Below are 27,507 nucleotides of genomic sequence, written 5' to 3'. Positions count from 1 at the left end.
TTGATTTAGAGACATTTCTTTTTCTCGTGTAGCCTTACATTGTTTATTTGGGGTCGCATCCTCACGGTTCGAGTACTTCCCCATTGGACCATCAACGCGCAACAGCGTCACATTATGATTTGTTGGGTTCAGCGTTGGGAAGGTGAATAGGATTTCAAGCCATTGTTTGAGTTTGCATAGTTCCAATCTCATAATTTTGTTTTCTTGAATCAATCTCTGCAGCAAAAAGACAGCGGAAGAAGTGATTTTGTACTCTTACAACAAAAACATCAATGGATTTGTTGCCATGCTTGATGAAAAACAAGCAACAGATCTTACAAGTAAAGCTTTTGTTCATACATTTCTAAACAAGATATGGTACCTTTTGTTCTAAGAAACTCAAGATTGATGTTGAGTTCAAATATATGGCAGAATTTCCACATGTCGTCTCGATTTTCGAAAGTCAATCAAGAAAATTGCATACAACACAATCATGGAAATTTCTTGGAGTAGAAAAATATGAACAAATTCTAGCTTCAAACTCAATTTGGAATGTTGCGAGGTTTGGTGAAGATATAATCATAGCTAATTTTGACACAGGTTTCTTCTATTTTTACTCTTTAAATCTCTATTTTTGTTATACTTTTCTTTGAGGGATAGGATAGTTTGTGTGTATCCGGATTACCACGTTTGTTTTGCGGTAATGCAACATACCCGAAAATTTGAAAATTTTTGGACATCATAGGATGCTCTCACAGTGAACATTTAGAGTATTTTGGATGTCCTCTTACAACATGGGTTTTTGGGATTCCCGACCTATTTTTTTTACTTTTTTCACATTCTTTTTTTCATATAAATATAAATTTAATCTTTGTTTATTTTAATTATTTTTATACTTATGTAATCCACTTTTGTTGACTACATTGTAGTTGTTTCATTTTTTAAAAAAATATTAAAATTTAAATCTAAATTAATAATAGATTTATACTTTTTATATAAATATCTCAAACAAATATATTATTTTGTTGAAAAGGTGGCAAATAAAATAATAAAACTATATTAAACATGTTATGTAATTTCAACAAACAAACATGGTTATAAAGGATACAGAACATATGTAATTCCCGACATATGAACGTTTGGTTATATGCCTTCCGAAAAACAAACGGCCCCTAACACTGTTCATGTAATTGGGATTATAGGTGTTTGGCCAGAATCTAAGAGCTTTAGTGATGAAGGCTATGGACCTATCCCCCCAAGGTGGATGGGAACTTGTCAAAGTGATGCCGACCCCAAGTTTCGTTGTAATAGGTCAAGAGATTCATATCCTACATCAGTTTTTTTTCTTCTATTTCTATTATGGTAGTTAATTCAAAATGGCTACCTTAAATGCAGAAAATTGATTGGAGCAAGATTCTTCAACATAGGCTATGGTGAACTTACTGATACCTTCAATTCTTCAAGAGACAATGTAGGGCATGGAACCCACACTTTATCCATAGCTGGTGGCAATTTTGTACCTGGTGCTAATGTTTTGGGCATGGGCAATGGTACTGTCAAAGGTGGCTCCCCTAGAGCCCGTGTTGCGTCCTATAAGGTTTGTTGGCCAGACGAAACCAACGAGTGTGTGGACCCAAATACCTTAGCTGCCTTTGAAGCTGCAATTGAGGATGGCGTTGATGTTATCTCGATTTCTGTTGGTGGAGAGCCCAAAGAGTTCTTTAGTGATGCACTCTCTGTAGGGGCATTCCATGCAGTTGAGCGAGGTATTGTTGTTGTTTCCTCTGCTGGGAACGTGGGACCAACTCCTGGGACTGTATCAAATGTGTCGCCATGGATTCTAACTGTTGGAGCTAGTACTATTGATAGAGGTTTCACCAATTTTGTGGTCCTGGGGAATAAGAAGAAATTCAAGGTAACTCACATTCAATGCATTCAAAAGTCAAAAAACTCAATATGAATAATATTCTTTATCTTAAATATCTCTAAATTGCCTAAACCAGGGAACAAGCTTTTCTTCTAAGGTGCTGCCAGTTAACAAGTTCTACCCTTTAATCAATGCTGTGGATGCAAAAGCCAACAATGTCTCCGTTAGTGATGCGTGAGTATATATGTATATACATTTATTCGATTCCTTTTTTCCCTACATATTGGGAATGAATAATTAAACAATGCATAAATGTGTTATTGCAGAGAAGTTTGCGACGAGGGCTCACTTGATCCCGAAAAGTTAGCTGGGAAGATTGTGGTTTGCCTTCGAGGAGGTCTTCCGAGAGTATCAAAGGGCTATGTAGCTGCCAAGGCAGGGGCTGTTGGAATGCTCGTGGTCAACGATGAGGAAAGTGGGAATGCAATTTTAACTGATTCACATGTCCTTCCAGCTTCTCATGTAACCTACGATGACAGCATATCCATCTTCCAATACATCAATTCTACCAAGTATTTCCCTATATTTCCCCATCACTTCTCAAGATTATTCCTAAATATTTTGTCATTCTGTAAGTTTTAAGTCATAATAACAACTACTTTGATCAGGACACCAATGGCTTACATCAGTTCTGTGATGACAGAACTGGAAATCACACCATCCCCAGTAGTGGCTGATTTCTCATCAAGAGGCCCCAATACAATAGAGGAGTCAATCCTTAAGGTTTTCTTTTTCTCAATGTGTTACAAAATGTTTCAGTTAACAATTCATAAGTTCAAATCTGGGTGAATTTAATCTTAAAGAAGAAAACCATGATGACAAGTGACAACCACGATCAAAATAATCATATATTGTTGTGTTTTTATCAGCCTGATATAATAGCACCTGGTGTGAATATACTGGCGGCTTACCCCGACGGCATACCATTGACAGAAGCACCATTGGACGATCGTCAATCTCCTTTTAAAGTAGATTCTGGCACATCCATGGCCTGCCCCCATATTGCTGGCATTGTAGGCCTTCTCAAAACCCTAAACCCCAAATGGAGTCCAGCAGCTATTAAATCTGCAATCATGACAACAGGTTCATGTTCAATCAAACAATCAAATCAAATAAAAAACACAAAAAACAAGTTCCATCTCTCCTATATCCTTCTTCCCGTATACTAAAAAACTTTCAATCAATTTCATCTATGCAGCCAAAACAACAGACAACAATTTCAATCCAATTGTAGACTACGGAGGACTCGAAGCAAACCCATTAGCATATGGTGCCGGACATGTTAATCCAAACAGTGCAATGGACCCTGGGCTAGTTTACGACATTACAATCGACGATTACCTCAATTTCTTATGTGCTAGAGGCTACAATACAACACAAATAAAAAGAATATCAAAGAAGAACTTTGTTTGTGATAAGTCATTCAAAGTGACGGATTTGAATTACCCATCAATCTCAGTTACAAATCTGAAAATGGGTCCTGTGGCGATCAATCGAAAATTGAAGAATGTGGGAAGTCCAGGGACATACGTTGCTAGAGTGAAGACGCCATTGGAAGTTTCAATCATTGTTGAGCCAAGAATATTAGATTTTACTGCTATGGATGAAGAGAAAAGCTTCAAGGTGTTGTTGAATAGAAGTGGAAAGGGAAAGCAAGAAGGTTATGTGTTTGGGGAATTAGTATGGACTGATGTCAATCGCCATGTTAGGACCCCAATTGTTGTGAATTTAGGAGAATAAATGGAATTCTGTTTTTCTTCTTCTCAAACATGAATTTAGATTAATTCCAAATAAACCAAAGTTTTCATCTTTCACAAATAAAATATTTTTGAGGACCAAACTTTAATTCTTTCGAGATTGAACAAATATGATAAGGAAGAATTTTCCATGCATTTATGTATGGTCAATTTTTTGTATGAAAGTTTTGCTTTGGTTATGATATCGATTCAATTCGAGACAACACTAAAACATGATATTAAAATAATTTACCAAAAGATAAACTATTGTAGAAGATGAAAAACTTACTTATTACTTACGGCCTTCGTAACTATCCAAGATATAGCCCTATTTAAAGTGATTTTACTATTTTAAACTATAAACCTATTATATCATGCTAATAAAACACCTTTTAAGATAAATGTTCCATTAGCTTGATTTCATTAATTACTAAGCTTAAGTTTGCATGGATTTTGAACTGAAATGAATCGTTTCATACAAAAAATCTTGATCGAGAAAAACAAACATTGAGTATTGACTCTTCATTTATATTAGGGTCTCCGACTGAGAAACTAATCACCGTTGGGGATGGCTTGACTCCAACGATATTGTCTCTCTCGAAACTTATGTAAGCCATTGCAATCCTGATCACGTGCATGTTAATATGAATTCAAAGTTGTGGCTACAAAATATTACGTATAATCTTTTGGAAAAAAGAAAAAAAGAGGAAACATCGGGAAGTTACCTTGTAGTCTGTAGAGATGACATATTGGGAGATAGATATGGTATCATTATAGCTTACATTTGGAAGCTGGAATGAGATGTGGATCAGCTACAAAATTGGTGAAATCTCTACCCATGTAGATACAAAAGCATGGGTACTGATATGTCCATTGGTTTTAAATTTATTTTTTTTGTCCGAGTTTCCAAATATTACATTTTTTACTCTAGAGTTTTGAATTTAGTGTTAATTTGATTTATGTGTTATGGGACTCGAATTAAAAAACTAAAGTAGACATTTTTCCATAAACAGTAATTTAACAAAGGATTATGAATAGGAATACCATCAAACAATGAGTTAGTTTTTTTTTTCTTCCTTTTTGAGAGTAGAGAGATTAATAAAATTCATCATGTTGTGCAAGGTTTGGACGTTTTGGAATTAGCAAATTTGGGAGCCTTTTGTGTTGTTTTTTATTGGATGCGTTAATGTGCAGGAATTTGAATAAGAGGGTAAAGCATTTTGTTTTAAAAAAAAACCATTTATGCATAAATTCTTTTGAAAAAAATGATTTAAACCATTCATCAAATAAACTGAAACCACCAATGAAGAATCAATCAATCTTGAAACCCACTTGTGTTAAACAGGAAAATAAAACCTATGCCCCTTTCTTTCTCTCATAAAATGGTACACACTTTATAGGTAAGACTCAAATGGACACCAATCAACGATGTTAAAACAACATCAGCAAATACCAAGAATCAACTGATACCCGGTTTGTGTATTGATTACAAAACTTCAATGCATAAGCCTTTCGATAAAGTTGTACTCTTCCTCAAACAACTAGTGTATGCAAAATTCATTTATCAAGACAAACAAACATTAAATTACAGATCAAAACCTTTCTGCCAATCTGGCTGTAACTGCCCTTAGCTTTGAATAAACTTTTCCAGCAGGTGACCCTAAAATGAGACTGCAAAGAGAATCCCTAGCAATCTTGATATTTGCAAAGGATCCTAATATGTGAATCTTAGTATCTGCAATAACTATCCTCGTCTTGGTGGCATTTTCGATGGCAAACTTTGTCTTACCAGCTTTACCAGACAGTCTACCAATGGCTCGGGATAAGTGCTCGCCTCGCAACGTTTTAACATCTTTAATCTCGAAAGACTCCACATAGAGTTCATCAACACGTAAGAGTGCAATGGCATCAATAACATCGAAACCAAGCATGAAAGCATGAACAAAATCTGCAGACTTCTGCAAGTTACTAATGTCGGGTGTGTCTGCTCTGGTTTTCAACTCGACTTTCCGTGCCTTGAGATTCATTCGGATGTCGATTTTCATCTGGTCGTAAATTGGGGTGTAAATATCCATCCATGCTTTCTTTAGAGGGGAATAACGATGGGGTGGAACAGAGACCTTTCGGAATTGAACTCGACCATCATTCATTTCATGAGGCTTTAGAGGATCAAACTGTGGTTTTGGAGGCAATGTGCTAACTACATCTTTTGTTTGAGTTGAAATTGTTTCCACATCCATGGAAGTGGAAGCTTCGTTTGACTGCATTATGGAATAATTGTGCGGAGTTTCCACACTGAAAACACCCAAAATCTTTAACTAAGCAACAAAATATAGGTTCAGATGTCCTTATATTATGTATATATGTAAAGCTTAATCAAAACAAACTTCAGAAGTGCCTTACTGGGAAGGTCAGAAGGAATTCAAGTAAAATTATGATTAGCTACAAACGAGTATGAGTAACATTACTACGTCAATAAGAGAAGGGGATTCTCAAAGGTACTATAATCCAATATAAAATCTGGAAAAACTGAAAAACGATTGATTAAAAATCGGTTCGTGTGGAACTAAAGTTCGTTGATGGATGGATTGTAAGCAATAGAAGTAGAAAGTGAAAGAAGGGGAAATAAAGAGAATACCTGAGATGGAGAGAGGGTAGAAAGTCGTGAAAAAGGAGTAGAGCGACGGCGGGGGTTCCTGAAGTGGTGAGAGGGAAGAGGAGAAGGGATTGTGAAGAAAAGAGGAGGCTTTAGGGTTTAACGATTTTCATTATTTCTTTTTTTAATAAAAAAGAACAAAAAATCAAGCGGAATTGGGCTGTTGGGCTGATTGATGGGCCTTGGTTATCCATGGCGGGACGATAATATTTCCAAATGAATCCAAGAGCTGAACTGTACATAAAAGTTTTAATTGGGTTTCATTGTCAACAAAGTTGAGATGGCCGAGTTGGTCTAAGGCGCCAGATTAAGGTTCTGGTCCGAAAGGGCGTGGGTTCAAATCCCACTCTCAACATTATTTTTTCTATCGATTTCTTCCGAACTTCATCCATGTTTTCTCTCCTTCTTATATTTTCCCAACATTTTTTAATACAAAAATTACTCTGAACCCCCAAACACCCCTTACATTTCTTTGTTCCTTCTTTGTTTAATAATCATTCGCAAGAAGTAGAAGATCCACAAAAGAAACACAAAGTTCCCCACCAAGAACAGAGTATCACATCTTCATAAAAACTAAAAGAACAGAGCATCATCATCATCAATAATATTAGATTAATTCACCAACATTTCACTTAAGAAATTTCCACATTTTCTCTCAAACCCCACTACTACAATAAACCAACACAAAAATACACAATATCATATAGTTCCCAACAAAGAATAACAAATCAAATCAACCAATTACACTAAAAGAAAAAAAATTACATTAATTAAACTTGGAAAGGCCATGGCCAATCTTTCAAATCCTCATCTTGTTGAACTTTAGCACTTCTCATAGCCGCACCATTGTTGTTACTCCCTTCTTCCACAAAGGCATAATACCTCAAAAAGAATGCCAAAGTAAGAACAACCCATTCCAGTACAAACATAACCACACTCAATCCACCAGCCAATTTCAAAATCACAGCCCCATCTTCTTCTCTAACATAAGATTTCAACTCCGACAGAAAATCCCCTGTTCTTGTGTACACAAGCATCGCTACCGATCCTTGGAATATTGCTGTCAAAACTGTGAACACCATGTGGACACCGAACCATCGAGTGGAGGAAGCAGCAGCCATGGCGCAGCCGGAGACGGCAGCAGCGATGGTGAGGATGTGGAGGAAGATGAGAGAGAGGCCGCAGAGAGAAGGGAGGAGACGGAGGGAGAGAGTAAGGAAAATGCAGCTTGAGGCAGCGCCGAGAAGGATGTAGTTTGTGTAGAGGAAGAGCTTGTGAGTGTGGTAATGGGATCGGGTCATTGAGGTTGACGGGGTTGAGGTTATGGAGAAACCCATCTTGGTTGTTCTGTTGTGGAATTTGAATCTTTGAAGAATGGAGGAGATATTTGATCGAGTTTGTTTGGAGAATTGGTAATGGGGGAATTGGGAAGATGAAGAAGAAGATATAGGGACTGGGATGTGCAACGGCTAGTTTTTTGGCCGTTGGGAGAGGATCTGAAAATGCCGAACGATGCTTTTTACCGTTAATGAGTAGGCATGTAACGGCAGGCATGTAACGGCTACTTTTCTTCTCTTTTTCCAAAATGTATTTTTTATTTTGAGGATTTTAAAGAAGTGTGAGTTATTAAGCATATGAATTATGACTTTTAGAATCTTAGGTATGTGAATGAAATGGATTCAATATTCATATACATACATACACATATATATGTATTTTGAAGATTTTTTTAATAAAATTATTTTATTCCACATTTCTAGAGGATCTAGATTTTGAATATGATATTTTGTAGACAAGATGTTTTTTATTTTATAATGTTCAAACATGAGCACTATTCTTCTCGTTGTAATAAAAGACCCACGATCTTCGATCTCGAAGGATTATTCCTTTATACTACATATCTTTCAAAATATTCTTTAAAATGTATATCATAAGAATTAATGAGAACAATTTTTGTTGTGTTTTCGCTCATTCAAATCAATAGTTTCAACAAACTCACAAACTGTTTACACTAAGCTCATAAATTTCTTAGAAATCAAAATTTTTTAAACTAGTTTACACTAAGGTAAAAAGAACATTTAGAATTTCACAACAATCTTAAAAACTAAAATTAGGAGGTCAATAAAGATCACTACCACAAAAAACCATGGAGAATGCAAGAAGCAAGAGGATATATTGTACAATCTCAAAGGGCCATCCTTCGTCATGACTGATCCAACCGAGTGATCTACCTTCGAATCTGAAGAACCAGCATGACTGGACCGACCCATCGGTGTTTACATTGAATGAAACAACAATGGTTCATCACATCACATATCATTTAGTTTACAGCAGTCTCAGCCAGATTTTGGTTTTCTTCGTGAAAATGATGGTCTTGATGAGAAAGGGAAAATAACCTCATGAATGTTGTGTAACAATCCTCGATCATAAGTATTATTCTTGACAACCTGCACTTGTTCGAGTCGGGATCTACGAAAAATGGTTCTCCATTTGCTCTCTGGAGGCTTTCTTTCAGAGCTCAGACCATCCATGCTTGTTTTTAAGGCTGCTGCACTTGCCTTGGCTTCATTTACCTTCCTCTGCCAGCTAAGGTACTCTTGCCACTTAAAAGTCTAGCAATACCCGAGACAAATCACACAATCCAGTCAGTTATAAGGTGTCGATAAACACCAGGAAGTCATCCAATTTGAAGCAACAGTACAAGCTACCAAAAAAGTCCTACTACTTGTTTGAGAAGTATTTTTAAAATAATGTTCTGTAAGAACAAAAATTCAACAACCACCATTCATGTATTTGATAAAGTTGATTCGAGCTACTTGGATGCTAACCAGGAGTTACAAAATCTTGGGCTTTACAAGGATAAACTTGGGTTCCATACTAGATAGATCCCCCTGCAGGTCTCCATTCTTTGCCCACGTCTTCTCAAACGAAGCTTGTGATTTTTTTATAGGTCGTGAAAGTATTTTGTGCTGTCCTCTGGTTTTATTTATTCTTTATATTTATTGGTAACCAAACTTTGGTTAAGGGAAAATGAAAGAATACACAGACCTACCAAAGAAGAATCCATAGAAAGGGAGGCAACCTAGAAAAAGAATCTCCAATCTACCAAAATAAAACCTAGCGGATAAAAAAAAAATCTAATGTTTCTTTCCCCCAAAGCCCAAAGGAAAACATTGAATCTCAATACAAGATCACACCTCACTTAAGGACCTCCGAAACATTCAACAGTGCACACTCCAACATGCCACAATAACATTGATTTCTCATGAAAAGGAAGATGAGTGAACACTTGATCATCTCTTGGCAGCCTCTTTACCTAGTTGAACTTAAAAAAGCAGCCTCTCGTTTTACAGTCAACCTCAATATAAATAAATAAATAATTAAATCAAATGAATAAAAATCGAAAATAAATAACTAAATAAAAGACCAAGATTTTTGGGAGGTAATTGTGATGGTTCTATGATTCTAGAAGGTGACAACCACATCAATTGTACTATTGAATGCTGGCCAATCAAGTAGATAAGGTTCCCCTTGAATGGCATCTCTAAATACTCAGCCTTTTAGAAGCCTATTCAAGAGAAAGGTCAACGAGGCTAAACTTGGCTCATCTCCCATGATCGTCTCTTGTGAGTGCTGTTAAACTTACATTTCCAAAGGCTTACAGATGGATTCTGCCTCCCTATATAGCCCTCACCCTTTAGAGAATTTCTATCAAATTACAGAATGGTCTGTAAAGACTTATAAACAACCCAAGTGCATCCAAGTTCTTCAATCTTCAATTGAAATTAGTTAAAATTAAGTATGACCTTCATTTTAGAACCATGGGTAAATAAAGCTACCGTGTCCTTGGACGTTGATCATAAAAAAGTGAGCAAATGGAAGAAAAAATAGAAACACACCTCATTTGTTGTAGTATTTGTGAGACAGAGTTTGGCGTGGTAACCAAAGAAGCCACCTAATAGCAGGGACACTATCGCGAGAAACACCATAAGTAGTAGTTGAGTATTGTACGAGCCCAAAATCCACTGTTGCAAGCCAAACAACAGTAATTATCTAGAATGCACAATTAATGCAAACAAAACAGATAAACAAAGAATCAACATAAAGTACTTGTTTTTCTTTATCCAGAAAAGGGAAGAAAAAGTACATACTTGTACAACATACGGAGCTAGACCGGAGAAAGAATTTTCAATTCCATAATAAACTGCATCAGAAATATGGAAAAGCATAGCCATGTTTCAGGTTTACTTGGACAGAAGACAAAATAAGAAAGCTAAATTAAATTAACATTTACCCGTCAAGACATAAATAACTTTTAGTTCTTTTAATTGTCCAGCAAGAACTAGTCCAATTGCAACTGTCCCGTATACACAAAGAAGGAAATGCCTGTAAGACATGACACATTGAAAAAAATGCATAGTGATTGAAAGACTCAAGAACACTAACATAGCAGAAACATAATGTTGCAAGTATCTAAAGTTTTGCAAATGAAATGACCAGTACGTTCAAATTCCAAAAAGCGAAAGTCAACATAATCTGGTACAGAAAATTTTCTCAACTTCATTTAGTTGGAAAAAAATTAAGTTTAAATTATTCTTATAACATTGATCTTTATGCAAACATTAAAGACCAAATTCAAAATTTGACTACATCCAACAACCCTAGTACAACATAGATGCTCAGAACTCAACTAGCACCTACCACAAAAGGAAGGCCATAAAATACCGAGTATTCCTCTCCCCTATACAGTTATTCTGCAAAGACGAAAAAAACATCGAAGTATCAAAAATAAAAAATTCAATGACTTAAGACCATACAAACGGCACTATCAAAAAGGTAGTGAAAAAAGGGGACTGAGGTAATTCAAACCATCCATCCACAATGATGATCAAAGCGTGCAACGCAACGATCACATATGCTGCAATGTTTGGATCTAGCAGGTCTGAGACAATGAAAAATTGGGAAAATAATTATTATAATTGCAATCCCGAACACACTATTAAATTATTAATTGTGTATTAAAAAGATGTTTACTTTGGAATTTTGCAAGTTGAACATTCCTTTTCAGAGTAAATAATGTTGTCATATGGATAAGCAGACAGATAACGAGTTACATTATCAGCATTCACTGTCCCTGGATCAGAAAAGCTGGTTAATAGAAAGAGGAGAACACCAACAGTAACAGCCAAAAAGCTTGTATACCTGCAAGAACACAAAAAGCCTAAGGCATTCAAGATGGAAGTCTGCTTGCAAAGTAGTCAAACAATAGAACACAATACGTAAAGATTTTAGGACAGTTACCTATGAATTCCACTTAAATAATAACCAGGGACATATTGGAATGTAGACATCGTAATAATGTAATAGGTAACCCCAATGATGGCAAGATAAATAACCTGCAAGAGAAAAAAAAGTCGAATGAAAGAAAATTACAGAATCAGAGCAGTGAGCACAACAGTATCCTTCCTAAATATATTCAAGTTAGTGGAAATGTCTTTATGCTAGAGCTTTAGAAACTTGGACTATAGGATACCGCCCTAATAAATATTTTCTACATCCCTTTCTGATACACACGGAAAATAATCATCAATGGCACCAACAAAAGATATGACAGTTTTTAAATCACGCACAAACTATCTCATAATAATCATCCGTAATCTTGGGCCAATTTATTACACAAACAAGTTAAACAAACTAGACATACTAATGCCACAACTAGTAGTAGAACTCAGGAACAGGAGAAACTATTTTCTAATGTGAAACCAACTCGTAGCTAAGCATAAATATAAGTGTTTGTGATAATAGCTGATCTATAACATGATAAAATATTATCAGTTATGTATAAAATTGGTATATCAGTGATATACTTTATTAATGATACAAAAATAGTATATCACTGATATTTTGTATTAGATATGACAATAATTTACCTGAATCACATAAACGTTATATAAATGATAAACTTCAAATTACGTATATATGCAATAAACTTTACGTTAGGTGTGTTAGTGGTGAACTTTACATTCGTATGACGGCATGCTGGCACAATACTTTTTATTTTATAAGAAACAACATTTTAATGATACAATGCTCTAGTTTATCGATGATACAAAAGTGGTATAGTAGTGGTGTAGAAAGGAAAAACTATTTGCAAATTATTTTTCATATAATATATTGGAAAATATGGCAACCAGTTTTGCCCCCCATTGTGATTACCTTAAATATATACATGAAGCTAAAACATATGTAAGTTCCAATGATCCAAACTTTGCAACAATGTTATGACACCAACTTGAGTATTAAAACTTGGTTCTTTCAACTTATCAAAAAGTAAATAATTTATAGACCTGAAGGATTGGATTAGGTCTGTCGCAGCAGAAACTTTCAACCGCAAGAACTGCATTAGTTCCTTTGGACCCAAATAAGTATCCTACAAATCGTCTGCATTTGAACCAAAAATTTATAAAAAAAAAAGAAGGAAATTTAGCATAAAACTACATAGTTGGCAAAATAGAGCTACAAAAGGTTAAAATATAAATTTAGTTTGTAACTTTAGATGTTGTATTTATGCAGTCCCTAAACCTTAAAAAGTTTCAACTACATCTCTAAATTTTGTGTAGTGTGTATTTTTATTCTCTCTTTCTTATAGGCCCTTGACTAATAAGTAATAACCCACTTGATTTTACAATATTTGGGTGCCAAGAATTTTTGTAGGATATTAAATTCTAGATAGGTAGCCATCATGGATTGAACTCATTCTCTCCTTTATTTAACTCAAGGCTAACTCCTTTCTTGAACTCAAGGTTCTTATTGACCACTAGGCCAATCCATGATGGTTTTGTTGTTGGCAATGTCAACTAATCAAGTACTTGAACTACTTTATTTGACATGAAAGGAAAATGGCAAAAGAAGTTTAACTACACAAAATAAAGTAGTTTACACCACACACTCTTCTTTTAAATCAGTACATTAAACCCCTTCCTCTTGACCATGTAACGCTATTTTGTCTAACTATCCATTCTTCTTGTCATGTCAAGTTAGTCTAATCTTGTGTAATATACTGTTCACATCATTATTTTAGTTAACAATGTTAACAACAAAATGGCATAATTAAACCTTAAATAAGTTCAAGGAGAAATTAAATACAGCACATAGAAACTAAATTCATACCTTTAACCTTAAGAAAAAAAAGTGAAAAGATAAGAGAGAGAATTACAAGAAATAATCGTAGGCGCCAGAAGTGATAAAGTGGTGAATACGTTGAATGGGAGTGCCCTCAAAGATAGGCCATTGACCACAAAGGAAAGAGACCACCACTAAAAGTGTAACAAAGCCATGACATAACAGTAACCATTGAACAGCCATCGCACTAGAAATTGAAAGAGAAGCTAGTTTTGATTCCCTTATGAATTCAGTTACTCTACATCCCTGTTAATTAGACAAGAAGCGCAATTACGAAGGATCAAACAGAAAACCAACCCAACGGAAAATTAAGGCACCCATTAACGAGAATCTAAAAACGAAAAGGCAAGGTTGTTTTTTTTACATTGGGGAAGAAACAAGTTGGAATTACAGAATCAATAGAACAAAAAGATTCAGAAAATTTATTGAAGGAGCTTAAAAAGGGGAAGCAAATAGAATGGTATAGCAGCTTACAAAAATCGAGAGGTTTGAGAATTGAACAAGAGCATCAACAAAGTAGCGACAAGAGACGAAGCTTTACGGAAGGATCAAAGGGGTAGCGTCGGGCCGGCCAAGATCTTGATGCAGTGATCAATCTTCGACCTTTGTGTGTCTTCACGATTTTTGGTTTGAAAATTGAAGTCCCAAAATGGAGAAGATTTGAATGGGGAGAAATAAAAATTCTCTCTTTTTTTCTTTTTCTTTTTCTTTTTCCTTTTGGTTTTCAAAATTAAATTAAAAAATGAAAAATAAATTGTTTTTAATTTAAGGAAGTAATTTTATTTGATAAACTAATGGTTTTTAAGGGAATAAAGGTAGGTAAGGTAGGGATAACCTTTTTTATAGGACAAAAAAAAAAAAAAACTTTGAAAAAGATGAAGAGTATAGAAATTCTTTTAATAGCATACCTAATATATAAGTTCGAGTTTTACATCTAACCAGAAAAAAAAAAAAAACTATTACATATATCTTTTATGATATATATAATAGTTTATTTTGATATTCCGCACCCTATTGAAATAAATTGAGATATTTTGTAAATATACTGGTTAATTTTGTTATATTTAAAAATAACAAAAAAAAAAGTTGAGTTACTTTGATGTTTGTATTTTAGATCTCGTCCCGTTTTAGTATACGGTTTGAAAATGATGTGTGTTTCATAACATTTGGATTTTGTATTTTTTTTCTTTATAACAATGGAGAGTTCAAGATCTTGGATTCTAAATAAAAGAATAAAAAATAACTTCAAAACTTGAGAGATTTAAACTAAATGAAAAGTCACTATAAAAGGACACAGTCTTCCATCTACATCGTCTTAGGTTCAACTTCGTACCTAAATCTTCATAAATGTAAACCTATTGACATAATTTAATACACGAATCATAAAGAGTGATTGAATCTAAATTTTCAAATTTATTTTTTTATATTTTTATTATCAAATGTCTATAGGAGCTCGATGTTGCCACTTTTACCATTGGTAGACATCTTTAGAAGTAAACATCTCACCTTTGATGCTTCAAGTCTTGTCATCGTCACTTGGTTCTTTATTGTTCAATTTTTTTTATCTCATACATAATTCATGTCAATTAAGTTATGTTTACATTGACTCGATTTATTTTATCAACAATTAAATTTGAGTTATCAAATGCGACTTTGGTAAGAAAGCATTTTACAAAAACAGAGAAACATATCACAATCCAAATCATGAATGCTATGATCTTTTTGTTGAGAGGTTTTCAGTAAACAAGACAACTAGGAGAAAAGAGAAATGGAAAACTAAAAGAGGAATTAAACCACAAGAACAAAACAAAAAGTGAACCATGAAGGCAAAGGAGAGCCAACATTGTGATCATTCTCATCTCCTGTCACATACAAGAAACAAGTAAAGTTCCTTATATTCAATAACTTGTTAACTATCTAAACGCTCACAAGTAAAAATGAACCACATCGCCGTGTAAATAACCCGACTCCTAGAGAAGGTTAAGATGATATGGACAGACATACTGGGCAAACTGTAGCAATCAAAACATTTAGCCTTCTAAAGCTCTAGCAATTCTTAGAACTCAAGGACACACTTGTACAACCTACTGAACAAATCTTGTTCAAGGTCGTTAGACCCCTAGTAATTCTAATTCAGTAAAGTTACATGAGGTAAGAAACTCAGAACCTATTTGTCATTTCAATCCCAAGAATCCACTGAGCAAGGTGAGTTAAATATGGCTCAGCCTGAGAGCTTTTACTCAAAATTGGTCCCAAACTCTGAAGCTCAGAGTTGAATTCCTTCTCAAATTTACTGCAATGTGTGCAAAGCGGATGTAAGTGCAAGAACTTTCAAGTGTGAGGTATGATGGTAAACGGTCGCACATTATTAACTTACAGGATAGACTCCATGACTGCCGAGTTGGAGGTGGTTAGTTTTGTCCCCTTGGGTGTTCTTCCATTCCATTGCTTGGTTTTTTCGGAACAAATCATGCTATCAGACGATTCCTCTGACTTACATACATCAATGGAGGATGAAATCAACCACTGTGTAGCTGCTGCATACTGCAGGCATAACAATTTCAACCTCTCCACTTTCTGCACAAGGAGAATATATTAGTAGAAGACCACAACAACAAATGAACAGCACTGAAAGTTTGTGATTTATAATTCAATGTATAGGACGATTGGATCTATTTGTTTTTGACACTTAAAAGTCAGGCAACGGGAGTTCTCGGCCCCATATTTACTGCTAAACTGCTAATAATCTCTTTCCATGATACTCTCTCCCTCTTGAAACAACCTCAACAACCATTCCAGGAGGGAGGTGTTTTCTCTTAAAGGGAACCCAACAAATAGCCGTCTGAACAAGATGGGAAGGAAGGAAGACTTTCAATTCCCAAGGTGGAGATAATTTTGACAAGAATTGATCCTCTCCATTTAAAAATTCCTAACTATTTCTCCAGGATCTTAATGCATTTAATGGGAGTCCTATGCAGGAGAAACGATAAAGGGGACTACTCTAGTACACTGAATGAGCCAAAGCTCGTCCTGATGAAATTGGAATATTCTTCCATTTAGCCCATCTTGCCCTGATCCTATTATCCCTTTTTATTTTTTTTCTGAATGAAGTCACCTTATTGTTGCTGCACATCTCACCTAGACATAGGGGTACTGGGTGCACATGTTGACGATTTTTAAAGCTAGTTATACCATTCTACTTACAAAGCAAGTTGAGGAGAAAAAAACATACATCATTAACTGACCTTAAGTAACTGTGGCAACAAAAGTAAACATTCTCGGAGACACTTGTCAAGAAAGAAATCATGATGCTGAATAACCTGATCAAAGGAGCTTATCAAATTTACTTACACAAGGAACTTTAGCAATACATGGTAAAACTCTTACAATAGGCACTTTAGCAGTGCATGATAAAACTCTTATTCTTCCAACATAAGTTACAGAAGGGAATGTACCTCATCAATGCTTTTTGCAGTCTGAATCCGGTTGTGCATTACATGCCAATTGGGTTCAAGAACCTAAAACCAAAAAACTTGTCAAAAAACCAAATGCCAGATTCCATTGCTATCAAGAAAAAACGTAATGACAGGTTATGGGCAATGTGGGTTTGGAATTAAAGTCGCCGTCAAGGAAAAACATAATGGAAACAAAACATACTAATGGTCGACCACATGCTCAAGTAGGATGGAGAAAGAAATTAAATATAAACTCGAGAAAACTCAGACTACGGTACACAATGCAAGCATCATTTTCAAACAATGAAAAATTAATTTTCTGAAAGAGAACCCTACCTCAAAGGTCAAATAGTGCAGAAGGCTATTAATGAATTTAAGCATTGAACGACAGAGTAAAGATGATCTTGAGATGGATGTACCGCGGATATTAAGGGAACGAACCCCCTGCCATAGATCATTATTTATGTGTGAAAAACGAATGCTAAATGACCATCAAACCATGAAAAGAAAACTAAGATCATACCTGATGCACTTGCCATGCCCAACAAAGTTGGCGTTCCACATGCTTGCAGTGGAAAAGAAAGCGAAAGATCAGCTGGTACTTTGATAGAGATTTCCATGATATAACTATAGACAATGGCCACCTGACCTGAAATTGTGCTCCCATTGAATATATACAAAATAAATACAAACAAAAAATATAAACCAAATGGCACAATGGAAAAAAATGATACCGGTTCAAGCCAAATATTAGTTTAAGAATGCCTAGTATTGAGCCAATAACTAGTTAATATTTCTAATCATACAACACATTATACATAAAGTACTTTATTTTTTTTATTTTTTTCATACCCTACATTAACTCACCCTTCCTTCTTTCACTCTCTCATTTTCTCATCCCTTTTTCTTTTTGGAGATCAGAAGAGTGGGAGCTTACCTGTGCAGAGAGGTCCTTACAAAAATGCTGTGAGGCGAAGTCCTCAAGCCAGACAGAAAGTTTCACTCTAGCTTCTTTTTTCCCCAAAAGTTTGAAGATTAACTATGATGATCTACTCAAAACTGGCGTGGATTTTCTCAAGAGACATCACACAAAGGCTTATGACTTAGTTTGTAATTATTTTACTTTCTACTTGGGATTCTATTATTTTTTACCTTTAAGGGTAGATAATGTAATTTAGTCCCCTCCATCCTTTCTCACTTAAGCTTCACCACATCATTGACTATTCTTTAGAAATCAATAAGAAAACTTCTTTTTCATCCTGACAATGGTCCGTGGACCACCAAAGAAACTTTTCTATTTGAACGAATTGATTGTTTACGAGTTTAATTAGTATACATCATCTAGTGATTAAGGGTGGATTTTTCTAATGCCCAACCTAAAAGTTTGTTACAGATAACTGTCCAAAACTTAAATCCAGATATTATCCAAAGGGACTGACCCTTGAATAAATATGACTAGGATAAATAGCAGAGGGTTAGGTGCCTAGGCGAATGTTTAAGCCATCTATGCTGTAGACTGATAGTATTACTTCAGAAATGAAATGAAATATTATAAATTCAAAGTAACTTTTCAAAGGCCAATTTGATTAAGTTACCTTGTAACTTAACGAAAATGCCTCAAGGCCAGTAATGCCCATGGGTTCTTCCTGATCATTGATGTCAAGAGTCTTACTGTCAACTAGATCCTTGAGTGCACGCAAGCTTTTAGGCAATGACATTCTTTCCTGAAAGTATGTTTAAAAATGAAAATAAAACGGACATTTTTTTTTGTATTTTCTGCATCATACAAAAAATAAACTGCAATTAGCTTACCACACAACACGTTAAGTCCTCATGGCAAGGATCTGCTGCAGCTGCTGTGGTGCGTAAGGCAACATCCAGAAGAGACTAGATGGCCATGAAGGTATCATTTTAATAATGATGCACCAACATTACTCATTAGGAAATAATCAGTAAAAGTTGGCCCTAGTTCTAGACAGAGGTTAGGATCAAACCTGTAACTTCTCTACAGAAATCTCATCAAGCTTTTTTGAAAGTTCATCTCGAGCAATGTCCATAAAATGAACCAAGAAATCACCCTGCAATCGTGAATATGATTTGCTAACAAATGAATAAATTAATAAAAAACCACATGGGAAATCTTCAATACAACTCCATTAGGAGAATCCTGGTATTATAAATGGTAACTCTCTTTTTTTTTTTTTACTTTTTCTACACTGAGTGCACTACTAGTGTCTATCGCAACAGGAAAGACATTGCATTGCTTAACTTGATTCATGCTACACTATGGTAGTTCCTCAGAAGACAGACCAACAGAATCAATTAATTAGAGAAGGGTATTTCTTATGAATTTATAAGTATGCAATACTTCAAAGCATTCCGAGTGGACTGAGCCTAACATGACAATAATGTTAGGCTCCTAGGTTCATTGAGGGCAGCATAAGTTTACCAATCAAAGATCAAATACCTGATCAAGCAGAAGGTAATGCTTAATTGACCTCAGCTTCCCCATCAGGTCATACTGCAGGGACAAGACCAAAACTTTCCAGTATCGTAAAGAAATTTCCACGAATGAAAGCTAGAAAAATATTTAAAAGAAAAGATGGATGAAAATAAGGAAAGGAACCAGCAAAGAAGGAATTCATTGAATGCTACCTTTTCTTTAATAAGTTTCAATAGTTCACTACTGGAAAAATCATACGCAGCTTTTATACATTCTAAATATTGATGATTTGAGCCAAAACTCATTAACTTCGAATTTTCTGATGCTGGTAGCTGAAATAGCAATAAAATCATATATCTTTTTTATTATTTTACAAATTAACCAAATAACATAGCAATGACGAGGATAAAAAAGTTCTAACAAACAAAAAAATAAATAAATCAACCTGAACATTATGCCCACATTCTCTCATGACATTTAAATATTTTCCTGTTGTCAATATCATGCCTGCTATATTTGCAAGAAATGTAGGAATTCCCTCCTTGAGACTATAGCGTTGCCTCCAATACTTTGTGTCATAATCTTGATTGAGGCTCTCCTAGAATAACATACTTCATAACCATGAGAACTACAATGCACAATATTCTAAAATATGGTAGAAAGCTCCATACCTTCTTCAGAGATTTGTTTTCCTCAATGAAAAATTCACCATAAGGATCATCAATTACTCCCTCATAAACCCATCTGAAATTTAAATTAATTTATATTTTGGCAATCTGATCAATAAATAATAAAATGGAAAAACATGGCCACAAAACAGTGAGGAGGGGAAAGGGGCAGTTACTTTCCAGAAAAAGTGACTTCTAAAAAACCCATACATGTTGGCAAAGTTGAATCGTGGGTGTTGGTGATATATAATTAAATTTTCCTTCAACCACTAGCTTAAGCTTTTGGGTGAATTGGTGATTTAATATGGTATCAGAGCAGGTGGTCCAGGGAGGTCCTATGTTCAAGCCCCCGCACTATCGTTTCCTCCCCAATTAAAATCAATTTCCACTTGTTGGGCCTTTCAAATATTTCAAACCCAAAAGTGAGGTAAAATTGATTCCACTTGTTAAACCTTACAAATATTTCAAACTCACAAGTGGGGGGGAGTGTTGGTGATATACAATCAAATTTTGCCTTCAACCACTAGCTTAAGCTTTTGGGTGAATTAGTGATTTAATAGTGGGTAATAAATAATTTGTGCAAATAAACAACCATGTTGGATTGGTTATTCAAATACTCTAAAGCAACAGAAAAGTTTGAACCAGCCTCTATGGATGGCAAGACAAAGTAAGGACTGCAAATCCATGATTCTAAAAAATACCACCACAGTTTTAAATGTGCACTCATATTGTCTCCTTTCAGCAACAATATGAGAAGAGCAAAGCCCCAACCAAACCAAAAGGACCATGAAGTAGTTGATTGTGTATTTTGCATTTTCATGGTTCTAAATAATCAGAAACAAAGGATATCGACGAGCTCAAACAAAACAACCTAAGAAAGAGGATAAGAGATCCCATCTCCTAAAGAAATGGTTAGGAAAAGACATTTGAATCTAAAGTAATGGTGTCAGACAACATATGCTGAGATCTCCAAATAAGGACTGTAAATGGTACAAAATCAAAAAAAAGAAGAGAGAGGAGACAACTTATCTAAGAAAACTCTCGAGTTGTTTAATTACTCTAATCCCATAAATCAGACAAAGCCATCAACAAGCAATGAAATTGTCACTTAAAAAATTAAGTCCAAGTTCATTAATAGACACTTGATAAATAACCAAATGGATTTTTTCTCTGCTCTTTTTAGGGCTTTAGGCATGTCTGCGTGTGTGTGTTGGTTCATGGGGAAGAAAGTTCGCAAACTATTATTATAAAAAATTAGATCAATTCTTTGAACCAACCTTTCTAATATACCAAGGTAAGCATTGCTTGCACACTGTGTCATCTTCTCCAGCAAAGACCTCACTGCATTATCACCAGCCATAGCCTTGGCCTAAACTAGAAAAGCAAAGATTTAGCATCATTGAAGATGATCTATTCAGTGAGTTCTAAAACTCAATTTCATAAATTTTCTGACACACGTCTCAAGAAGACACTCGTTTGCATAATTTCTAAGAGATAAAGGCTTACAAGATGAGTGAATTAGAGCCCTTCATTAGGTTGAGATCATATATAAGATTATTGGTTGAGTTTCAGCAGATGGATTAAAAAGATGGTTTCTTCTAAAGTTTTTGAATTAAAGTTGGATCCAATTAATGTGAAACATATTATAGATTCCACTATGTTGATGGAAATGATGGTAGAGCTTCTAAGATTATGGCTTGGGTTATCTTAACTGATAATATGAACTATAAAAAGGTCATGGTCTCATGGATGAGCTATGATAAAAGAAAAAAACTTGGTTATATTGGATTCACAAATGGTTAGGCCAGGTCCAGTGATGAGGAACAGGGCAAAATTCAAGAAAGAAAAAAAGAGGGGAGAGGAGAGGAGAGAGAGAGAGAGAGAGAGAGAGAGAGAGAGAAGGAACAGTGAAAGGAGAGGCAGTAGAAGAACAAGAGCCCAACAATCTACAACTATTCACAGAATAGCCAAATATCAATGTCCAAAGGATGTTCTATAAGCTAGGAAAACTTGCTGAAAGAATCTGATGATTACTATGCATCTCGACTATGAATGCAGTACCTGGCTCTGCAAGAGATTAAGAACTGCAGACCCTGCAATATCATTAGCTGAAACTTGCCGTGTGACTGCAAATAATGCTTGCATGGAACCCATCATAGGCTGCAAGTGTGACATAGCCAAAAATGTGAGAAGGCATACTTGAAATGAATCCATAGAAATTGAGAGAAGCTCAAACCTGACAGTAAAACCACAATCCCTGGATGGAAAGTCTACCAAGTCGAAACTGGTGCTCAAGCTGGGCTACCATTGCTTGGTAATCCTATGGGCCAACAACAGAAGAAAATTAAACATTCAGTGTCCAATTCAACATATTTTGAGACTATAATTAATAGACTCTAAACACAATCCTATGGGATAGTGTTCAAGCTTCTGATTGGTATATTTTATCTTCCCCTTTAGAAAAATTACTCTGTTGCTGATATAAGTTGTTACTGGTACATTTAAAGTGCTTCTTGCACTTTAAACACATTGCAACCTTTCAAATATATTTCATACGTGTTTCCATTTTCATAATCATACTCATAATTTCTTTTCAAGAGCACACATTTGTTTGTGAAATCAGATTTGATCCTCAAGAGCTCAGTCACTATTGTGTTAAAAAGTAAATTCTCATACAGGAACATAGACATGAATGACCAAATGAGGATACAAAGGCACCTTTTTTTCAATTATCATTACGAGCATGTGTTAAAGAAAATTTTAAATTTTAAATTAAACAATTTATCCAGGATCTGATCTAAAGACTTGCTTAAGTTAGAGTTAGAACCTTTAACCCAGGCATCATCTTCCTCTTGTAATCGAAACTGAACAAGGCAGTTAGGTGACTTGCTAAGAGTTATGTTCTCAAGCTCAAGGCATCAGCTGGACCTACACTAATGACTATGGTGAGCAGATAGGATTGTTGTGGTTTAGGGTTGAATTCTACTTGTATTGCTGAGGTAATGCCTTGCGTATACAAAATAATTTCTGTTAACTCGTCTTTGCATGATGATTCTGAAGGGTAGACTACCAGAAACTTAGTGAATGTCAGGTTTTGAAATTCTAAACGAAATATTCATTCTATTAAAATTGATTTTGAATAATTGAAGTTACCTTTTGAGTAATTCTAAAAATGGAAAAACTTGTATCAATTATTTCAAAATCACTCCCACACATGGTATTGTTGTTATGGGTTGTGCTTGGACTGATGGAGTCAGTAGGGAGACCTCAATGTCTAGAAGGACCTCTGAAAAGTCTAATGGAGACCCTATCACCGGAAGCACCTTAATAAACACATAAATAACCTGTTATCAATAGCAATCTCTTTATCCAGTGGGCTCATAAAGAAGCTAAGTGTTTTTGGGAAAGTTAACAGCACCTCAGATCATTCTTCTATTCTCTAAATGAGGGTGCCTTCCCTGGGATCTTAACCGCATTTAAGTTCCAAACGGAATCTTTGTAATACACACTAGGATTGAAACAACTTACAAAGATAGCCAATTCAAGTCGAATGTCTGTCTCCCAAGGTTCTAACAGAAGTTCTAGAATAGGAAAAGCTCCTCATTGACAATGATTTGTTAAATGACAAACCTTCTCTTCTGTTCTTGTAGAAGTATCAGAATAGCAGCCTGGCACCATGGAAGCGGGACTTTTTCCTTCCCTAAATCCTGAAACTGATTGATCTAGCCATCTGCAAGTACTCGACTAATAGTGTCCAAAGGGGTTTTCACCATCTATTTCTAATGCTAGCAAGGACAGCCTAAGCTATGGCTACTCTCTTTCCTTGCACCAAGAACCTGTCCAAATTATTGTCAATCAGTTTAGCTTTCATTTAGGAGTTAAAAAGGACATCTCATCAAGATGAACATAAGCGTCAGATCGACCAAGCACCAGAAATGCTCATGGTCAGACATTGAAAAAGAATACAACAAAAGGGACGCTCTCTCCTCCCCCTTCTCCCTTCACCCTTTAACCGATAGCCGCCATTGATTTTCTCCGACCACCATGAAAAACAACAGTCCTGCATGTGATAACTATCCTTTGAAGGGGAGCCCCTTTTTGTAATTTTCTTGTGCTTTTCTACTTTTTGTAGTTCATTTGGTTCTTTCGGACTAGATTTTCCTTTTTTTGCATTACTCTTTTATATTCTCTTATTCATTCTTGACGAATATTGTTCTTTTCAACATTAAAAGACGAAAAATGTAATAGAAAAAGGAAGGCGTTGTGTGGTTCTAATATGTTGTTTCCAAAAATCATCTCCCACTACCTTGCACGGTTTTTTTTCCCAGTATAAGGATGTGCTCATAAAATAGAAAGAATATGAAGGCTTTTTTCCAGCTTTACTCAGAAGGATAAAAATTTTACATCAGAGCTTTTTTCTTTCCAAAGAAATGAAGTACTTACTAGAAGGAGAGCTCTAAGTGCAGCAGCAAAGGCATGATTAACTAAGCCCTTTTTGAACTGAGATCTTGATTCAACAAACTGACTAATGAACAGAAAGCTCTCACACAGAGGAAATATTCTTTTTGCCAATTCCTGCAATATTAGCCTTAATTAGCATAAGAAGAGTTTAGTCCCAACATCAAAATCAGATGAAAATATTAATAATTCATAGTGAGCGTGATTGTAATTGTCATAGTTCAAGTTTTTGCATATCATGGAAATTATTACAAATTGCATTGTTCAATAAAATCTTTAAACTTCCATATAGAAATATGATTAATGGTTGACGCATATCCCAGGAAGAACAAAATGAATGATGCTTTACCGCATGCAACTCACTAAGCTACTTACAAAATCATCAACATTATAGCAATACGGTATCTACGGATCCCCTACATTTGATCAATGTAAAGTACAAACCACTGCAAAGAAATTATCATGAGATGTCAAAACGTGTATAAAATTACAAAGTCTACTAGCTAATTCTGTTCCAAAAAGATAACAAACTCTGATAATTATTTCCACACTCCATAAGAAGATCTAAACTAACTATGTTTTTTTAATAAGGATTGAAAAATGCCATATTCAAAAACAGAGAGAGAAAAACAACATAAAGGCTTGTGGATGAGAAAAGGGCCTCTCGAGGTGATGAGAAAAGGGCCTCTCAAATGAAAGGCCTCCAGTCTACAAAGAAAAGAAGAGAGGGGATGTTGCAAAAGGATTTGTGCCAGGCACTCCAATTTGAGGTCACATACAGTATGCTTGCAAAGAACTTAAACATCCACAATACACAATTTACTGATGTCTCATTCAACTTATTTATTTATTTATGATCTGCACCAGCTAAAAATGAGTTAATTATCACTTGGAAGCACAATATCAAGATAGTTAGAGGCTTGAAAACAAAACTTGATTCGTAACATACTAATCACAAATCACACCTACAAATGCAGAAAATAATAACAAATAAATAAACACCAGCAATTGTAGTAACTTTAAGTTTATGCCTTCAAAATTGCTACCTGAAGAGTCAAATCCATAGATGCCTCAACCTGGAAAGAAACTTCATTCTCCTTGCCATGAACTCGTTTAATTGAAATATAGCGTCCCTCAATTCCAAGCAGAGCAGAGAGGAGATCATCAATTACAATAAGTTCCTACAAATATAGGCATGACAGAACACAATTACTAGTGTCAGACATCGCGATGAAAATGTAAAGATAAAAAATAATAACGAGAAACAATTTCATGTCAGAACAAGGGATTCAAGAACAATCAAATATCGAACTATATTACAAAATTACAATAAGTTGCTCGAGTTTAGAACTCAAGAACTTGTAGTACAACCTATAGAACAGATCCAAGTTGTAATAAGTTCCTCAAGTTTGACAGGAAGTAGTTAACACCTCGTCATAAAGGAAAATCATACCTGAATTGCAGCATCATAACAGCCTATGGCCTTTTCCAGGCCCCCATTGCTGAGAAAATTGAATTTTAAAGTGTACTATAAGTACTCTTTCAAGTAGTAATAACTCTGTGCACTAAAAAAGGAGTAAAGAGATAAGATAAAAATACATTTTATTAAAATGTCATTTACCTGAAGGAATCCAACTTTAATTCAGCAAAACGAGAAGTAGTTTTTGCTTCCTGGAGTATAATTTTGAAAACAAAAAGAGAAAATCACAAAGCGAGTACTCAATTTCTATACAACAGACCAACAAAAGAATCAAAACTACAATGATCATAACTCATAGCAGAAAAAGAAATTCAGGAACAACTAAAATACATAACAGGAGTAATTGATACTAATCCAATTGCAGAAGCTCCAATTAAGTCTCTCCAACTCGGAATTCACATAATGGCATAGCTTAGACCCTATTCTTCTCAAAATACAGATACATTTCTGTTCGATATGGAAGAAACTAAACGTGAATAAATAAATAAAAAGGAGAAGAAGTAGAAACCTGGTGAAAACGGCCAGTGAGAAAGGGCCTCTCGAGGTTCCAACGAGGAGTCGAAGGACTTGAAATCGATGTAGAAGCTGTACTTTCCATAGTTTCTCAACTTCAATTCAGTTGTAACCAAATTTCCTTAGACCCCAACAAGATGGAGAGAATCTGAGAGTTCCCAGGAACTGAAATGTGAGAAAATTTCCCACCTTCTTAGAATTCAGCGCAGTACAGGCTGATGGGGGCACCTAAGATTGGTTTAACATGGCGTTTTCCAAAGACCCATTTCAAAAAACCCCCTCCCTCCACCCAAAGAATTTCAGTTAGTGGTGCAGCTAGAACATTAGATGATCGGAGTGAAACGAAGAGGGGAAGAAGGAATGAGCAATTTGGGTGTACGTGTTTTGCAAATTAAACAGAGTGAAATCAGGAGTGAGAGAGCGAGGAAGAGTTCTTGAGGGAAAATGGCTGAAGGGTGAGAGTAATTGAAGATCGAGAGGGCAAAAAATGGAAGATGAGTGACAGAGATAGAAGAAGAGTGAGAGAGCCTTTTCCCTTTTTCTCTTCTTTCACTCTCCGTTTTGAATCAAACAAAGTTCAAACAAAAAATTTGAAATTCGTTAAATAATTACAAAATGTCAAATTATTTTTAAAAAAATTAAAACCAATGAATTTTGGTTATTAAACTTTGGATAAATCTTAATTTTAGTTCATATTACTAGCTTTTTTTTTTATTAACATTTTCACTCTGAATTTTAAAATTATATTTTCATATTGTTTTTGTGAATTAATTTTAAAAATATTATCTAGGAGAATTATAAAAAAAGATAGCAAATTTTATAAAATATTTACCTCTTGTATATAACAAATATTCAATAGCTACGATGGTTTTGTTATAATTTATAAATATTTTAATTTATTTTGTATTTTTAAATATTTTAAAAAAACAACTCTACATATTTGCATTGGGAATTGGAATTTTATGGGACAAAAAATATGCATTTAGTTTTATAGAATGGAGGAAAAACTT

At 35.0% G+C, this 27,507-nt stretch overlaps 5 protein-coding genes, 1 long non-coding RNA gene and 1 other non-coding gene across 7 annotated transcripts; 2 read left to right on the top strand and 5 right to left on the bottom strand.

Annotated features, from left to right (window-relative positions):
- Positions 1-1,020: 1,020 nt before the first annotated feature.
- LOC116402508 lies at positions 1,021-3,598 on the bottom strand. Its single transcript, XR_004214906.1, has 3 exons — positions 3,353-3,598; positions 2,818-2,971; positions 1,021-1,870 (listed from the first exon to the last, which is right to left on the bottom strand). It is a non-coding gene; the product is annotated as an uncharacterized LOC116402508 (long non-coding RNA).
- Positions 1,397-3,806, top strand: LOC101211534 (subtilisin-like protease SBT5.4). The gene is made up of 6 exons (XM_031881884.1): positions 1,397-1,894; positions 1,983-2,080; positions 2,173-2,418; positions 2,515-2,629; positions 2,776-2,989; positions 3,105-3,806. The coding sequence occupies exons 1-6, from the start codon at positions 1,520-1,522 to the stop codon at positions 3,644-3,646; spliced, it is 1,590 nt and encodes a 529-aa protein (XP_031737744.1). The 5' UTR covers positions 1,397-1,519; the 3' UTR covers positions 3,647-3,806.
- Positions 3,807-4,979: 1,173 nt separating this feature from the next.
- LOC101205989 (RNA-binding protein pno1) lies at positions 4,980-6,429 on the bottom strand. The gene is made up of 2 exons (XM_004148219.3): positions 6,281-6,429; positions 4,980-5,937 (listed from the first exon to the last, which is right to left on the bottom strand). Exon 2 carries the CDS (start codon positions 5,907-5,909, stop codon positions 5,235-5,237), a length of 675 nt encoding a protein of 224 aa, XP_004148267.2. The 5' UTR covers positions 5,910-5,937; positions 6,281-6,429; the 3' UTR covers positions 4,980-5,234.
- Positions 6,430-6,572: 143 nt separating this feature from the next.
- Positions 6,573-6,653, top strand: TRNAL-AAG. The gene has a single exon. It is a non-coding gene; the product is annotated as a tRNA-Leu (tRNA).
- Positions 6,654-6,865: 212 nt separating this feature from the next.
- LOC101206234 lies at positions 6,866-7,731 on the bottom strand. Its single transcript, XM_004148220.3, has one exon. The coding sequence runs from the start codon at positions 7,633-7,635 to the stop codon at positions 7,069-7,071; it is 567 nt and encodes a 188-aa protein (XP_004148268.1). The 5' UTR covers positions 7,636-7,731; the 3' UTR covers positions 6,866-7,068.
- A 572-nt stretch (positions 7,732-8,303) lies between these two features.
- On the bottom strand, positions 8,304-14,165 carry LOC101206468 (probable protein S-acyltransferase 17). Its single transcript, XM_004148221.3, has 11 exons — positions 13,955-14,165; positions 13,515-13,726; positions 12,646-12,739; positions 11,600-11,694; positions 11,333-11,500; positions 11,168-11,240; positions 11,000-11,052; positions 10,593-10,684; positions 10,450-10,502; positions 10,198-10,323; positions 8,304-8,910 (listed from the first exon to the last, which is right to left on the bottom strand). The coding sequence occupies exons 2-11, from the start codon at positions 13,661-13,663 to the stop codon at positions 8,635-8,637; spliced, it is 1,179 nt and encodes a 392-aa protein (XP_004148269.1). The 5' UTR covers positions 13,664-13,726; positions 13,955-14,165; the 3' UTR covers positions 8,304-8,634.
- Positions 14,166-15,268: 1,103 nt separating this feature from the next.
- LOC101206711 (gamma-tubulin complex component 2) lies at positions 15,269-27,072 on the bottom strand. The gene is made up of 21 exons (XM_004148222.3): positions 26,493-27,072; positions 26,126-26,175; positions 25,958-26,006; positions 25,551-25,685; positions 24,490-24,621; positions 22,283-22,366; positions 22,108-22,206; positions 21,324-21,415; positions 20,050-20,122; positions 19,824-19,976; positions 19,591-19,710; positions 19,403-19,456; positions 18,930-19,013; positions 18,748-18,822; positions 18,531-18,659; positions 17,459-17,584; positions 17,272-17,379; positions 16,936-16,998; positions 16,726-16,800; positions 15,858-16,057; positions 15,269-15,773 (listed from the first exon to the last, which is right to left on the bottom strand). The coding sequence occupies exons 1-21, from the start codon at positions 26,580-26,582 to the stop codon at positions 15,641-15,643; spliced, it is 2,124 nt and encodes a 707-aa protein (XP_004148270.1). The 5' UTR covers positions 26,583-27,072; the 3' UTR covers positions 15,269-15,640.
- Positions 27,073-27,507: the final 435 nt, after the last annotated feature.

This window comes from Cucumis sativus, chromosome 3 (assembly GCF_000004075.3).
Source record: "Cucumis sativus cultivar 9930 chromosome 3, Cucumber_9930_V3, whole genome shotgun sequence".
Lineage (NCBI taxonomy): Eukaryota > Viridiplantae > Streptophyta > Magnoliopsida > Cucurbitales > Cucurbitaceae > Cucumis > Cucumis sativus.
Note: the sequence above shows the minus strand (reverse complement) of the source record. Positions and strands in the feature narration are given on the sequence as shown.

Bases quoted from the DNA above. Each gene is read 5' to 3' on its own strand.
- LOC101206711 (XM_004148222.3), bottom strand. From the start codon at position 26,582: ATGGAAAGTACAGCTTCTACATCGATTTCAAGTCCTTCGACTCCTCGT. The intron at 19,457-19,590 runs GTAGCATTCAAT...TTGTCCCTGCAG, and splicing joins TGAAACTTATTAAAGAAAAG to TATGACCTGATGGGGAAGCT. The intron at 18,660-18,747 runs GTAAGCTAATTG...ACATACTTTCAG, and splicing joins AGGACTTAACGTGTTGTGTG to GAAAGAATGTCATTGCCTAA.
- LOC101206468 (XM_004148221.3), bottom strand. From the start codon at position 13,663: ATGGCTGTTCAATGGTTACTGTTATGTCATGGCTTTGTTACACTTTTA. The intron at 11,501-11,599 runs GTAACTGTCCTA...GTGTTCTTGCAG, and splicing joins TATTTAAGTGGAATTCATAG to GTATACAAGCTTTTTGGCTG. The intron at 10,503-10,592 runs GTAAATGTTAAT...TTTCTGATGCAG, and splicing joins AGTTATTTATGTCTTGACGG to TTTATTATGGAATTGAAAAT.
- LOC101205989 (XM_004148219.3), bottom strand. From the start codon at position 5,909: ATGCAGTCAAACGAAGCTTCCACTTCCATGGATGTGGAAACAATTTCA.
- LOC101206234 (XM_004148220.3), bottom strand. From the start codon at position 7,635: ATGGGTTTCTCCATAACCTCAACCCCGTCAACCTCAATGACCCGATCC.
- LOC101211534 (XM_031881884.1), top strand. From the start codon at position 1,520: ATGGGCAATGGTACTGTCAAAGGTGGCTCCCCTAGAGCCCGTGTTGCG. The intron at 2,081-2,172 runs GTGAGTATATAT...GTGTTATTGCAG, and splicing joins AATGTCTCCGTTAGTGATGC to AGAAGTTTGCGACGAGGGCT. The intron at 2,630-2,775 runs GTTTTCTTTTTC...TGTTTTTATCAG, and splicing joins TAGAGGAGTCAATCCTTAAG to CCTGATATAATAGCACCTGG.